At 37.7% G+C, this 16,557-nt stretch overlaps 1 protein-coding gene across 1 annotated transcript in view; it reads right to left on the reverse strand.

The window, feature by feature from the left end:
• Window positions 1–16,557, reverse strand: part of ATM (ATM serine/threonine kinase) — a 71,863-nt gene that overhangs the window by 4,804 nt on the left and 50,502 nt on the right. The window contains exons 46-58 of the mRNA XM_014966141.1: window positions 15,742–15,976; window positions 13,815–13,982; window positions 12,563–12,682; window positions 11,328–11,545; window positions 10,365–10,572; window positions 8,172–8,285; window positions 7,630–7,788; window positions 6,327–6,465; window positions 5,879–5,961; window positions 4,932–5,072; window positions 3,830–3,946; window positions 2,294–2,443; window positions 1,048–1,213 (exon numbers count right to left, since the gene is read on the reverse strand). Coding sequence (XP_014821627.1) covers window positions 1,048–1,213; window positions 2,294–2,443; window positions 3,830–3,946; window positions 4,932–5,072; window positions 5,879–5,961; window positions 6,327–6,465; window positions 7,630–7,788; window positions 8,172–8,285; window positions 10,365–10,572; window positions 11,328–11,545; window positions 12,563–12,682; window positions 13,815–13,982; window positions 15,742–15,976 — 2,018 coding nt within the window. The remainder of the gene's footprint in view (window positions 1–1,047; window positions 1,214–2,293; window positions 2,444–3,829; window positions 3,947–4,931; window positions 5,073–5,878; window positions 5,962–6,326; window positions 6,466–7,629; window positions 7,789–8,171; window positions 8,286–10,364; window positions 10,573–11,327; window positions 11,546–12,562; window positions 12,683–13,814; window positions 13,983–15,741; window positions 15,977–16,557) is intronic.

Here is a 16,557-nt window from a genome sequence, read left to right on the forward strand (position 1 = left end):
AAAAAAAAAAAAAAAAAAAGATAAAAAGCAAGTGCATAATAAAATTAGGGTTTGTTATTGCTACTATTTTTAAGAAAACCTTTAAACTCACAGTATCATGTAGTCCAGAGAACAGGACTGGACACAGTTCAGTCGGGGCAGTTCAACGACACCTAAACAATTCCTGAGTGATTCTCATCTAAGTCAGTTTTAAAAATCTCCAGTGATTACAAATTTTAAGATCTTTCATGTAAGCCTATTTCAGTGCTTTACTGTTCTTAAATATAGAAACCATCAAAACTAAGTCTCTCGTGTTGCAATTTATACCTGTTACTGATTTCTATTAGCTGATGGATAGCAGTAGCACTCCTACAAAAATCTTTCATCTAAATTCTGCTCAACTGTAGATGTACTTCTTTTTTTTTTGTTTCTTTAAAAAAGGGAGCGTATAAAAAACATGTTCACAACATGGCAGGGGCATTGACCATTCTATGATCTAAAATAGGATCTACTGCAATGTATACAACCTACTATCAAATGTCTTCCAGGGACTCAATACCGAACTGAGTCATCCAAAGAAAATCCGCAATCCAAGCACATATATTCCCTTAGTAAGACAGAAAAATCGAAGGAAAACCACCAGAGTTTAAATAACCATTTCAGCCATGGCTAATGATGCCACTACAAAGAAAGTAAAAGATTAAGCTTTTCAACTCAAGTAAACCATTTGAAGCTACAGATGAAATGAATACATTTCATTCAAAACAACAGAATTAGTCAGGCAGAAACTTTAACAAAACCTACCAGAACCTAAAAATACAAACAGTCATATAAAACAAAGAAACACAAAATTTCATTCTGTCTTTCTACTGCAGAAAGGGGGGTGGAGAGGAATGAATCAGAAATCTTAATTACAAAAATAATGCTGGTGTTCTTGCTGGCAGTTTTTTCCCCCTACTCTCCCTTTTCTGATGTGTGACAAAAGCAGAACTGCCATTACCTCTGAAATGGTATAAACTCTTTGCTCACATGATCTAAAAAGCCAGTGTTAATAATCCAATATAATACCTATGGAAGATGTAGCCACACTGCGAGTGTACGCCAGTCGTTTTTCAAACCACACAGCTGGATCCAGGAATTTTTCCATGCAGAAATAACGAAACACAGGCTGAAAATTCTCGCAGACTTTCATGAATATGTTGTATTTTTCTTCAAAGTGTTTCTTTTGTGCATCCTTGAAACACATAAGAAATGTTTTCCCCGTGACTGCTTTGGAAAGAAATTACCTCTTCCTTTGAAAGAAATACATTCCTCCTTTCTACTTCCCCTCCCCATCAAATGCTGTTATCACTCCTTTCTTTCTCTGATCTATGAATTAATGTATTTTTAACAGCAATTATTAATGCACCTATTTAACTGTTTTACTAAGCAATTCTATTTTCATACACAAGTCATGAGTTACATGAAAAAACCCACACCCCCACTTCTGTGGTTCACCAGATATATGTATTTTATACGTGTGTAGAGGTAAATGCATCCTGTTAGGAGACACTTCTCCTTGCACCCTGTTCTGGTACCTTTGCTTATCTGATGGCTTCCCCTCACTGTCAGAAAGTCACTCATTCACATGCCAAAGCCGTGCAAAGCCAACACTAAATATACTTTTATCCTGTTAATACTATACAGATTTAAAAGGAAATAATTTCTTGTACAGTCATGGCTGTATAAAGTAACAGGTAAACCTGTTTGCAATTTTATAAACGTATGGTGAGGTGGTTTGTGGAACTAAACTAAACTAAACTAAAAGCCTGAAGATCTATTAATTCTACGCCACTGGTTATATTCATTATTACATACTAAAAGTATAGTATATATACTATACTTGAAAGGACACTGTAGAGAGGTTGGTGCTGGTATCTTCTCACAGATGCTGGTCTCTTCTCACAGGTAATTAACAATAGAACGAGAGGGAACGGCTTCAAGCTCCAACAGGGTAGGTTTAGATTGAACATTAGGAAGGAATTTTTCACAGAGAGAGTGGTCGGGCATTGGAATAGGCTGCCCAGGGAGGTGGTTGAGTCACCATCCCTGGATGTGTTTAAGGGACGTTTAGATGCGGTACTGAGGTATATGGTGTAGGGGAGGACTTTGTAGAGTAGGGTAGATGGTTGGACTCGATGATCCCAAGGGTCTCTTCCAACCTCAATGATTCTATGATTCTATAGTATATATATCATTCTCTGTGAATCTCCACCTCTCCAGTAAAGAGGAGTGGAATGAACCAGGTATTTTTATTTTAGTTATTTGGACTCACGGTCATTATTTTCTGGCAGTCATAACTGGAGTAATCTTTTGGCCTGTATCTCTTGTGAGCCCCCTCTTCGGGGCTGACGAGGAACTCCCCGATGGGCGTTGTTCCCGAGCACCACTCCAGAACCCCGCTTCTCTGGGAAAGGGGAACCACCTGCGGAAACAAAACCAGCGCTGCCTGGGGAAGGGGGTACACACACAGCTATGGAAAAGCACCCAAAGACAAAAGACCAAACCATCCAGGTGACCACAATATACGTTTTAAATACACATGTATACATACAGAAAATGCACTCAAGGGTTTTCTGCCAAATACTTGCAATTTTTTTGCTAGCTCAGAGAACCTTCCAATAGATACTTCAGCACAACTTCATGGTTCTACTCACTGTGCACATCATGTCGGTATCTACCTGTGCCTGCCAACAGCTTGCTGTGCTTGAAGGGGATAATACAAGCATTCTGTGAATTGCACATAAAGTAACATCTGGACCAAAGACGTGGTAGCTGCGTGAACAGATTAGGCTTGTCTTGGTCTGCCTCCCACCCTAGGGAACAGTCGCTCACTTTGAAACCTGCAGTAATAGTTACCTCAATTACTGTAGCAGCCAAAACTAGCAGAATGAATGATCTCCTGTCCTCAGGGAAATAGCTACTGCCTGTCTCTTTCAATTTCCTTTCCTTACAAAAGTATCTTTACCTCATAATGCAACTCCTAGTCTCTTCTTCCCTGCCCTCACTCATTTTTACACACATAAGAACCTAAGTCTTCATTGAAAATTACTCAAAAAATGTGACTAACTCCACCTGTGAACTGTTAACACTATGCTAGCAACTCAGATAAGCTCCTTTAGAGATTCTGGAGTGCACATTTCTCATCTGTCAAAGAGAAGAACTTTTGCTTAGAGAGTACTTATTCAGAGGTCACCTCGACACATTATTATAGTCTCAAACACATAAAAGAGGAGGAGGAGAGAGTTCCTGTTCAAATACATTTTCTGCATTTGCAGTAAGAATTTATTGTTGTATATTCCCAATTCCAACAAAAACAGTTCTGCAACTCAATTTCAGCATGAACAGACCCCAGATGGTGACTTCTGGATACAACTGTAAGGAATACTGCAAGACTAAAATTAATTCTTAATTAATTAAGGAATATCACTAGACTAAAATTAATGAGAATTCATAAACAAAATTGTATGCTCAAGTTTGATGACTAGCAGCTTACAATTCAAGGACAGTGCATGATAATTTCTTTCAGTTCTAAGTTCATATAAAGAAATCTTTGAAGAATATTTAAATATATATTGGGTGTCAGAATTTTTTTTAAGGATTTGGAAAAAAATTAATTGTAATAAGTGTTGTAATTGTAATAATTCAATTGTATTAATTGTTTATTCCATACCTTAAGGAAGAGTGATTATTTTAAGAACACATAAATAAATGCACTTTTATATTGTCTTTGGCTTAAAAAGAGGAGAATGGAGAAATACTCTTTGTTGGTAGCATTTCCTCCTCTGCTGCAGCAGCTCCTTGGGTTTACCTTGTATCTTCGGATGGTTAATTTTCTCTTCCGTGTTTCAGTGTTTTGCTGGAGCAACGTATTGCACATCTGGAAAACCTGCTGCATAACAGCATCTTGTCTCAGGTCATCACGTCCCTTTAGCATAAACAGGAAAAGAAGTTAAAGAACACCTTCCAGCATCCAACTTCTTGTTCAGCAACTTTATAAAAATATTTTTAAAAATTCCACAAAACACAAGTTAGTTTTCCACAATCATCACCTGTAATAAAATGTAATTAACAATTGGGTTTTCTCTGTGTTTGGTTTCCTAATAGTGCTCAGCTGCTTAAGCAGAGCCATCATTAACTCAAATCATTACCTTTTTCTTCTTTTTTTTTTTTGACAAATGTTATTTGATTAAGGTTTCAGTCAACCTACATGCCTTATGGTCCCCTTTTAAAAAACAGATGCTTCATTCGCAGTATTTAGCAACCCAGCACCCAGCTGAAGCAGCATCAGCTGGTACTGTGGTTCTGATTCTTGGGTGCAGATCTAGTCATTCATCCTTCTCTTTAAAACTTTCAAAACTACCTCAATAACTTAACAGCAAAACAGATTTCTCCCAGCAGCTGCTGAATGTTTACATTCAAAGACAGAATGAAATCAATTGAGGTTGAAGAGAAATCAATTTTTTTTTTGAGATTTGTGTTTCTGTGTGCATGGTTTTGATTGTCTCTTTTTATATGGGGAAGAAAGAAAAAAGGAGGTATTTAACACAAAATACTGATGGCTTTTATTTACTGTACACTCCAGGTCACTTGCTGAGACGTGACCACGCAAGTCACAGGTCTGGTAGCTGTGTGGGAAGCTACTGTATATTACATGCATTGTTGAAAGAGAATGACAAAAATACTTAATATTATTGCTTATTACTACATTATTTTTATAATTATTATTACATTACTTATTATTACTTTGTAATTTCCTGTATTAAAACATTCCTGAATGGAGAAAACTTACACTGAACCGTGAAAAGTCTGCTCTGGTACAGAAGTAATACATGAGAAAACTGATGTGAGAACTTAAAAAAAATTGCAAGATGCCAAGTCTCTGAGACATCATTACAACTGACAGAACCCACCTTGACCAGCTGCCTCCTTTCCTTACCATCTGATCCCACACAGTCTATTATTTTAGGCAGATTCAGGCCTCCTGCTAAGCGAAATTCTGGCTTAAAAGACTTTATTGTCACCAAATTTTCATACTGTCCTGTGGGATCCACCTGAAATTACAAGTAAGTTTAAAATTAATACAAATATTACCTCTTAAATATTACTTCATTCAGAGAAAGTGGTAATGAGTTGTTTGCAAACCTTGTTAGCAGACTATATGCCGAATATTAATAGGAGCTTTCCATCATCTGCAAGAATAATACCTACAAAGGCTACAAAAATAAGGTGAGCAAAGGAGTGAGTGTGACTCCTCCTTGTTCACCTCGCTGGTAGAGAGGACGTGGTGCTGCAGACTTCCACGGAACAGGCTCTGACACCATTTCAGCCTCTCCCAACAAGCAGCTAAGAATAAGCACCTACGCACCCATCCAGTCAACCACTCACACTAATGGGAATGGATCATTCACCTTCACTGAATGGTAAAAACATAGAAGCTGGCCATTTAGGAAGAGCAGAAGAGCCATATCTATTAATTCTCACACTTTTATGGACAGTTTCTCCCTGAAACTCTGAGATAGCACCTACAAAATAGGAGACTCAGATTCCCAAATCCTCTCTGTGATTTATGTAGCTCATCACCCCCTTTGATAATGAGCAATTAGTCAGTGGTAACAGTGGCAAAGCCATCTGCATATAGTAAGCCAATACCAAGAAAACATAAGACTTGGAGTCCAGGTCTTCTAAAGCCTAAGGAAGCCATCTCACCCTGCATCTCCCACCTGACAGAAAGTACCTGCTGGTAGGCTGGCCTGTAAAGAACATGGGGAATTTGATAAAGAGATATATGCCCTGGCTGCAAATTTGAAGTTGATTCTTTCATTTGATACTATAGTGCGTATTTATTTTAACTTGTCACCTTAATTTCCATGGTGGGAACAACAACATCCTTAAAGTTCTCCAGTTTAATAATTGGCTGGTCAGCTGGAATACTTATTCCTTCTGTAATTAAAATGAATTAATATTTTTAAATTCATAACCATAAACACACATCAAAGTTCACAAGAAACAGCTTACATTGCTTTTGGGGCCCAAAACCTCACTGCATACTTCTGTAGAGCTGATGAAGATGACCATAGGACAACTGGAGTTTTCTGGAGTTTCATACTCAGAAAGTCTGAACCTTACAGTGCAAGTCAATTACTATGACTTTTAATCAAGACTCAGTTCTACATTTATCAAAAATAGGACACAGTGCTAGCATAGTATTTACTTTAACCGAATATTAATATTTAGAAATATACTTTTTCATCCAAGAAAATAAAATATATCTTCACTATAACAAAGATAATTTTCCCAAGACTTACTTCTTTTAGATTTCCATGGATTAGCATCTAGATTTGCTAAGGTGATGTAAGCATCACAAAGTGCTTCAACATTTCTAACCATATCAGCTCTCCTCCTTCTGACGATATTGATTATGTTGCGAGCAGCCTTCATTCTGTCCTAAACAACTCCAACAGAATACAAATATCAGATCTTGCAAACTACACCTTGTAAGATTAAAGATGCAGCATAACATGCAGTGAAATAAGTACAAGTGAGACACATCCTATGAAAACAGAGAAAATTGCAGTAACGGACAGCCCTTTGTGATATGAACAGAAATAATCTGAAGAAAAGTTCTGTGTTGTCTAACCTGAGATAAAGAGTAAAGTAAAATATTACTGGGGATGGAGAGGGAGCAAATCTGTCCAGGCAAAGTGCAAAATTCTTCAGAAAAAGAAGGGACAGGCAGTTTTGGATGTTCTTCTGCCACCTTTCTGCTTCTGTTATTTCCTCCCAACTGAAGAAAAAGCCTTTATGCAAAAGGCAAAAATCTGACCATGTGTCCCTTCCGTGTCTAACTCTGAGAGACTCAGCTGAGTTGAGCATAATCCTACTCCCAATGGTGGGACCACAAAAGAACTACAAATCTGAAAGAAAGGCCAAAAAAAGCCACATAAAAATGTGGTGAAAACTTGTATCGGTGTTGGGGGTAGGAGGGTAACGACAAACCACTGTGCCAGGTCCATAGTGATGGGGGAAAGAAGGGGTGCTCATCCAGATATGAGATGATTCCAAAGACGGGTTCCAATAAAAATTAAGCAATAACAACATTAACATGAAGCCACAGTTCAGTATTACCCATCGTCACGGCTTCTAACATATAAAGGTCACATAAAGGAACAAAAGCTATACAGCACAAGGCTAAATACTTGGCTAGAACAGATGTTATCGCTCAAAGCAGAAAAAAATACTCAAATCAGTACGTACTTTTAACAGTAAACCCACTCAGGTTTTTGTTGCATCTAAAATGCCTTTTACAGAATCACACATCAAGGACATTTATCACAAAACTCTTCACGACAATTAGGGCTATTTGTTGCAGGAAATGTTAACCACGTTTTGTTCAACCCCATAATTACTTCTTTCAATAATAATTGCCAATGTATGCACAAAAGAAGTCTTTTTTAATATTAAAAGCACTTTTTTCCCCTCCTACTCTTTCTTAACAAAAGTCAGATGATGAGCTCTACATTAATGTACCCTTAGACATATTTTTTTTTCATTTTTTAACAAAATGAAAGGACTGAATATGATTAATAGAACAGAATTTTTTGTAGTCACCTCATCAAGCTGGGAGATTTCTTTCGGTGCATTTTTAATTAATGTATTTCTTCTTATTGTATCTGGTTTTGTGAGGAGTTCATCTTTGTTAGCATTTGCCAAAGCTAATATTATAAACAAAGTATGATGCGGATGATCCAGTGAAATTCTAGACATTAGCTGTGAGGAAAAACAAAAAGATCCTGTCATTGAAAGCTGTACAGAAGAAAAAAATGTACTTAATTAACATTATTAATTCTATTGAACTTCTAAGGTTCCTAATAAGAAATAAAAAGTAATACTTAGATGGTATTTCCACAACTAAAATACATTCAAAGTATATTCCAATACCTGCGTAAGACTATTCTTATACAACAAGAAAATCCAGTAAGTAGCAAGGAAAAAAGCCCCTAATCTTCTCCCCCTCTTCCCCCACTACACTGATTTTGCATCACTCATTTAACTCATTTAGCTATAACTGCACAAAGGAACATACATATTGTTAATAAGTATGCACAACTAAGCCACACTAGATATCTTTAGATATGAAAAACATAAATTACATTATTCAGAACTTCGTGAAATCCTAAACCACCCATCATCTTGGTTCCCATCCGAGCAGCCAGCTGGTACATCAGAGGCAGAAACTTGTATGAAGGGATCTTCTCTGCATTTTTCTGCAGCAGAGAAAATTCAGTTAGAAAGCTGTACTACACACCAAAAAAAAAATTAATCATAAAATGCCAGGTACTACCATATCAGGGAAGGGCTAGCAATTTTTGGTTTTGTATTTTTTTAAAAACTGAGAGTAATCATTGCTGTGTGATCCAATGGCAATCCACTGACTATAACAGCATCTTGGTCCAAGCCTCTGGAATGCTACAAGTCCTTCATAAGAAAAGTACTATTCTCTATTCTACTAGAGCAAAGCTCGAAGAGATTGATTCAGAATTCATTTCTAAATTCTTTGGAAAGACACAATCCTAATAAAAACAAAATTTAAAATCTAGATAAGACAAGAAACAATTGTGTGTTAAAAATGAGAGTAAAGGAACACTTTCTATTTTTCAACACTAATTATATCACAAAGTGAAGAATTAAATTATACAGATCTCTGTTATAAACAGATCATTCAGGTAAAAATTAACAGGTTTCCTGCACGGTTCTAGAACTGACAGAACCAGCCTGAGAATGAGAATTTTCCTGGTCCCTGGCTACTATGTTATACAGACAATCTAAAAGCATATCCTTTCACCTAGAAGTATATATAACATATACTAGAATAACGTACTGAAGGATGTTGGAAGAACAGACATCATCTGCCTGGACTTATGCAAAGCATTTAACACTGTCCTGCATGATATCCTGGTCTCAAAATTGGAGAAACATGGATTTCATGGATGGACCACTCGGTGGTTGGCCGCATTCAAAGGGTTACGGTCAACAGCTCACTTTCCAAAGTGGAAGCCAGTGACGAGTGGTGTTCCTCAGGGGTCCGTACTGGGACCAGTGCTGTTCAACATCTTTGTCAGCAACATGGACAGTGGGATTGAGTGCACCTTCAGCAGGCTTGCTGATGACACCAAGATGTGTGGCGCAGTCAACACACTGGAGGGACGGGCTGCAGGGACCTGGACAGGCTCGAGAGGTGGGCCCGTGTAAACCTCGTGAAGTTCAACCAAACCAAGTCCAAGGTCCTGCACCTGTGTCACAGCAATCCCAGGCACAAATACAGGCTGGGCAGAGAATGGATTGAGAGCAGCCCTGAGGAGAAGGACTTGGGGGTATTGGTAGATGAGAAGCTCAACATGAGCCGGCAATGCGCACTGGCAGCAGAAAACCAAATGTATCCTGGGCTGCATCAAGAGAAGTGTAACCAGCAGGTCAAGGGAGGAGATTCTACCCCTCTACTCTGCTCTCATGAGACCCCACCTGGGAGTACTGCATCCACCTCTGGAGTCCTCAGCACAGGAGGGACACGGACCTGTTGGAACGTGCCCAGCAGAGGGCCACAAAGATGATCAGAGGGCTAGAGCACCTCTCCTATGAGGACAGGCTGAGAGATTTGGGGCTATTCACCATGGAGAAGAGAAGGCTCCTGGGAGACCTTACAAGGGCCTTCCAGTACCTAAAGGGGGCCTACAGGAGAGATGTGGAGGGACTCCATATTAGGGAGTGGAGCAATAGGATGAGGGGCAACTTTTAAATGGGAAGAGGGGAGATTTAGATTAGGTATCAGGATCTTTACTGTGAGGGTGGTGAGACACTGGAACAGGTTGCGCAGAGAAGGTGTGGATGCCCCACCCCTGGAGGGGTTCAAGACCAGGCTGGATGGGGCTTTGAGCAACCTGCTCTAGTGGGAGGTGTCCCTGCCCGTGGCAGGACTTGATGATCTTTAAGGTCCCTTCCAACCTGAACCATCCTGTGATTCTATGTCTAGTATCCAAGGTATGTGAAGAACAAGGTGACAACAGTGAAAGATCATGAAATACGCTTAATCATACTGATTTGTCAAATTAAAATGCTAAATTAAATTAAGTTAAATTAAAATGCATTGAGATTTACAGTGGTCTGATGAGAAACTAGCAGATGAGTAATCATGATTGAAAAAAGCAATTTTTGAGATAAAAATTATGGAGATACATAAGAAAGCATATTGCATAGCATAATTCATCTTCTAGAAACTGGAGGAGAAAGAGACCAAAGATGGGTAATTTAATGTCAAAGCATAAGGAAAAGCAACAGCAGGCATATACCTTCATAATTTCATTGACTTTGTCAACTCCAGAATTTTCAAGCCATAGGGAACAGAGTCGGAAGATCCACATATCATGTTCTTCTCCACTTAGTAAGCAGCTGATGTAGTTCTCCACTGCTTTACACAGGAAACGTTTGCGATCCTCAGTCAGGGCATGAATGGCACATTCATCCAGCTCCAGTTCTCGCTGAACCTTCACTGTGTATCTATGCAAACAGACGTTATTTTTAAACAACAAATTATCTCTTAATGAACTCACACCAAGGCCATCCCTAGTTCTCTTACTAATTTAACATCCTTGTAACTTCTTTTGTATGTAGAAGAACAGTAAAATAAACAATTACGAAACCAAATTGTGGGAGCTATTCCTTTGGTGTATGTCCACACAGACCCACCACTCTAAAGTAAATTTTCAGTCATCTTTCTTCTTTTTAGTGATTTAATCTCAATACTGGCGTAAATGTGAATATCCAGTACAGATAATTTGTGCAAAGACTTCAGTTTCAACACTTGAAGTTCAATTTTTTCCATTCACTTAAAATTGCTTTTACTAAACCTTTAAGAATTCTGTATTAAGAGGAATTCTGCTCTTTCACCAAATCAGTAATGGAGAAAAATCTCAAACTCATTTATTTTTACTTTCTCATGTTTTCTGAGTCAAATAAACTAAACAAAAGCAGAGAATACAAGTGAATTCTGGCCCATAATCATCCATGCTGTTTAACTGTTGCAACACACCTTGGCTTAGTTTTGGCCCACACGACCTAGCGCTATCCCAGACCACATCCAGGCACAGTCCAGAAACTATTTGTAATAAGCACTACAGATTTGGCCGCTGTTTTGTGGAGAAGGCACAACTCAGCTGCAGAGATGAGACCTACGCTGTAACCCTTCCCAGAGAATCAGTAGAGATGGAGTGTTTGATGCCCCCCAGTAACCACCTCTCCATTGGAACGCTCACCTGTTTGTCTGGACTTTACGCTCCCTGATGAGGCCGACCTCCTCCTTGGCCTTCTTCAGTAACGCCTGCTTATTTTCAAACTCTGAGGATTTCATGTAATTCTCAATTCGCTGGTACTGATTATCTGAGAAACGAGCCAAAGACAGGAAAGCCTTCATCTTTCCTTTCTTCAGCTCATCACTGCTGTCTTCACCGTGGCTTGCAGCAATTTCCACAGCCTAAATGGGAAGTTACAATAATGATAAGACTGACAGTCAGATTAACAGTGCTGCCTAGACTTGGTTAAACTGTTATCACAGAAAAACTGAATGGTAGGGGTTGGAAGGGACCTCTGGAGGTCATCTTGTCCAACCCTGCTACTCAAGAAGGATCATCCACTTGGGCATGTTATTTAATGTTGCCTATGATGGAATATATATGCATACAAAATAAAGCCTACCAGGCTGACTATCTTTCTCCTGAGTGAATTTAATCTCTGAGGAGTGTTTCAGTGCAAGCAGTCAAAAAAAGATTATCCTGTATGAAACAGCGGTAATAACCATACAGGAGTCTCCTACAGCTGTCTATCTTTTAGAGTAACTAAGCATGAAGTTTTACAATCTTATATCATAAGATGGCGAGAAAAATATAGAAGACAGTCCAAAAAGTGCCCAAAAGGAAATTATATGTGAGAGTCATTGATTCAAATCACCTAAGTGAAGAAAACATGTAGAGAGTAACAGAGAAAAGCAACTATGTGGAGTGTCACAAATTAGCATGAAATATAGAAATGCAGGGTGGACAAATATGAATAAAAATATTTCTACTATTGACTAAGTGTTAAAAAAAAAACCCAAACAGTACTTTGAAACACTAGAATGTGTTCTATTCTTCAAAGAGAATATTACAAATATAACGCTCATACTGAAAACATGGTAAGTGAATGATCTGTGCCAAGCAGGAAAGGATGGGGATGGAGTGGAATAGGAAAGGGAAACTGGACTAGTAGTTGTAATCACTGCACTTCTAAGCCAATATTATACACAAGATTCACTGTGAATTCTGTAAAGCCATATTCTGAATATTTTCTAAGATTACAGTGTTACGCAATACCATGTGAAACTATTTTTTAATAAGAAACCATGTTTTCTACCCAGAAAAACAAAGGCTGCATTGAAAAATTTACTTGACATTTTAACATCATATTTTAGCACATCATTATCTCAAAGACTGCACATTTCAGAAACTGCATGCACCTTTTCTAAGTATTTCTGCATGATGACCGTAGGGTTTTCCAAGCATGTTTCTGCTAACCAGGTTCCACACAGCCTCAGGCACTCTGTGTACATCAACTTCAGGTGAGGATCATTCTCAACCTTTGAGAAAGCAAGTTTTGGGGGAAAAAAAAAAAAGAGACGGAGGCATCAAATAAAAATACCTTTTACAGATGAGATAAGCAATTTCTAAAGCTTTTAAACCCTGAATATAATTCAATCATTTGGGTGTATTAGATGTGATGTATCTACAGAGACATTTACCATCCACATCTACAGTAGTCAATAACCTTAAATCACATTCACATTCTACGTTAGACGAAAGGACAGCACGTATTTTTAAATATTTGAGAGCCTGAGCAATGACAAACAGAATAAACAATCAGAAAATGTAATAAAATTAAAAATTAAATAAATTCACAGTATGTTTCCAGAATTGGAATATCCCCACTTAGTCTGAAGTACCGTAACACACTCCATAGGAAACATTCAGGAATTGCTGTTAACTATGTGCAATCATTAAATTTTTAAGACAGAAATGGAAATTTAGTTAAAAGTGCTCTGGAAAGATGATGGAGGAGGTTTCCAAAGGACTTGCCTCCAGACTGGAAGTTCAGCTTTAACTGTATAGTAGGACAAACTTCCAAAGTACTTCCAGTATAGGGTACATATTAAAGACCACCTGATCAAGAGGGCAAAGCTGACTCTGAAATGTTGAAGGGTCTCATATCATAGGTTGCGAAAATACAAAACCTCCTTATGTGGACAAGGTAAACACAACACTGGAAGGTGCAAAGGCTTCCAACCTAACTGACTGTATGACTCTCTGCCTAAACAATCCTGCAATCCTGCTTGGCCATTAGGTTTTTCAACTATTGTCACAGAACAAGATGATACACTTCTATTTAACAGTTTTGTTTAAAATAAATTAATTGTTTATGAAGGGAAATAATTTCTGATTTTACAAAGCTATATATTTCACAGTGGTGGTACTGGAGGCAAAATAACAAATAACAAATTCTAACATCTGCCACTCTCACAGACTCGCTTTGAAAACCCCAATAAGATTTGCTAATACAGATTTTTTTGCTTTCAGACGTTTTGAGAGTACAAAACAGATTTAGTAATATTGCAGATATCCTTTCAATTTTCTTCCAAGAGAAAACTTCAGGAAGTGGAAATCGGATCTTAAATAATTTAATTCCCATAAGTTTATACATTATATAACATATACCTGAAACCAATCTGCATCTAACTTTTTTATCATCCTTTTAAGAATATTCAGTGCAAGACTTTCTTCCTTTTTAGCCCAGAAAACCTGAGCTTCTTCTAGTTGCCACTCAGAAACTCCATGTCCCATTGGACTGTATTGTTTGATCTGAAACATAGCTCTTTCTGGAATCTGAAATTGAAAAAAACCTTTATAAACAATTCTGTAAGTCAAATACATGTATCTCACAGCAAGTTTTCTTTTTTAATTCCATCTTCATTTGCTCTACTTGTACAGCATATTCTGCCTATCCAATGCTAAGAATTTATTTGCAGCAAAGAGATGGAAGTTATTTTTCTACAGACTTGCAGAAAAGCCTGACTTGCAATAAAAAGAGACTATGGAATTAAACTTCATAAACCCCCAAATAAAGTATCAGTCTTTAACATTTTAAATTACTTGCGGGTATAAGGTATAGAAATTCTACATTCAGTGCCTAGTGAAATAATGGATTTATAATTTTTGCTTAGAGATTATTATTTCATCCTAAGAGACCACAAAAAAATAGTATGAAAATATAAGTAAGAAAATAGTAAGAAAAACACCCTATGCCTACCTCTTAACTCCCATCACTGGTGAAGTAATATCCTCATTATTTAGCAATCTAATATCATTATGACAGCACAAAGAGCAAACTCTTTTTAACAATGTCAAATATTGCAACTAAAGTGTATTTTCACAAGTTGTCCAACCAATAACCAAATCAATCAAACTTTTAAATATGCAAGGTAGACAATTAAAACGTAAGAATGCCTGCAAATGCCAATGTAAGTTTGAGTACTTCGATTCATGGTGTGGTGATTCTGTACGGCATCCGTCCTTCTCCTGATGGATGGCAGTGGCACCAAAGAGGAAGAAAAGCCTTTATAGGTGCTTCCTCAAAGACCTTCCTCCATCCAGACACTTAGTGTTGTCAACTAACTATGTGCCAAAAGGAAAGGGTTATCACCCCACGGTTTGAAATACTGATAAGGCCAAGAAGTATGCCCCAAAGATTGCATATGACCTACAACGCTGAAGGGGCTGAAACAATAGTGTTTTCAGAAACACAATGGCTCAGTCTTTCAGAACCTTCTAATCCTTCCAAAATATGGCACCCCGATTTTAATCTTTTTCTGTAACTAAAAATCAAAGTGAAAAAATAACTTCTGTTGAGGCTCTCACAGGACACTCATCACCACAGTGTTAGTGGCTGGGCAGGCATGAGATAAAAAACTCATGAGGAAGTAATTCTGGAGGCACTGAGTAAACCTTGCAAATTTATGAAATCAAAGACAGCTGCTTACTGACTTCATCATTATTCACGAACAGAGTTAGAACCTTCCTGAAATCAAAGTTTAATATAGGTTTGCACATGTGAACTGTTAAACATCTTTCCAGGTTATATGTTTAGCTGGAACTATTTTCTGCGGAGGTTCTCTGGATCTCCAGGTATCCCTGGAGAAATTCAAGGTGAGGCTCGACGAGGCCCTGGGCAACCTGGTCTAGTTGGGGGTGTCCCTGCTGACTGCGGGGAGGTCGGACTAAATGACCTTTAGAGGTTCTTTCTCAAGTTTTACTCTGGAACACTGCAGCAATGTGATGCAAATGAAAGCTGGGTATATAAAACTGCACCAAAATAAAGTAACATAGCTACAAGAGCATTATTCACTAAAAATTTCATTTTTATATTGTCTACCTCATAGAGTAGCTTACAGTTATGACCACAATTTAGAAAACATGCCCATAAATATAATTTATTAATAAAGTCTACATAGTTTACGTCTCCAACTAATTGATTCATTGAATAAATTTAAAAGACAGTTAATCTTTACTATATGTTAAAAAATGAAGTTCTTTTATAAACTAAAAAACTAAACATCCATCATTGATCTTTCTGGGAATTTGTTACCTGTGTGTTTTTAGCAGTTCTTGCCAATCTAGAGAGATCCACTAGATGTTTGGTCAGGATGTCTTTAATACATTCCCTTTTGGCATTTTCATTCTCCTTTTCAAGCAATATCTCCAAAATTACCGTGCGCAGAGCCATGATAGGTTCCTGGAAACGGAAGTCACTGTCCTTGAGAAGCAGGGACTGTCTCTGCCATTTTGAATAAATATCATTCAGTTGTTGAGTAGTTACAGATCTGCAGTTGTTAGCAAAAGAAAAAAGAATGGTTATTAATTCTCACTAAGTATTAGTGAAATGCAAGCTGAGTAACAAAAGCAAACTACCGAGGCAGTTCATAGTCTACAGTTCAAAACCAAGAAACAGTCCATAAAACCCTACAATGATTAATATGCAGAATAAATTGTCAGGCTTCCAGTTTTAACAAACATGAAGAACAAGAGATCAATGTTAGTCAGGTGAACAACTCCACTGTAAACATTCTTGATTAAGCATCAAAAAATGTTAAAGGCCCATCAGCAAGGGGTTCATATTCAATCACAGGGGTACTTAAAAGATTAGAACCAAGATTCCTATCGTATTATGTAGGTCATATATGGATTAATATAAGAATAAATTCCAAATTGTGACTTTGTAGACGTGTAGGTTGTCATTATAGATATTATTTTCTTAGGCAATTAATTAACTGCAAATAGCAATGGTTTGTAAGGTCCCGGACATGCTAAATGACCGTAGTATGACTATAAGCTCCTGAACTGATACAACTACAGCAGAAAAAAGATCAATGTCAATAGCACTACAGAGATAAATAAGTTCCTA

The sequence above is a fragment of the Calidris pugnax genome, unplaced genomic scaffold (assembly GCF_001431845.1).
Source record: "Calidris pugnax isolate Ruff unplaced genomic scaffold, ASM143184v1 scaffold20, whole genome shotgun sequence".
Taxonomy (NCBI): Eukaryota; Metazoa; Chordata; class Aves; order Charadriiformes; family Scolopacidae; genus Calidris; species Calidris pugnax.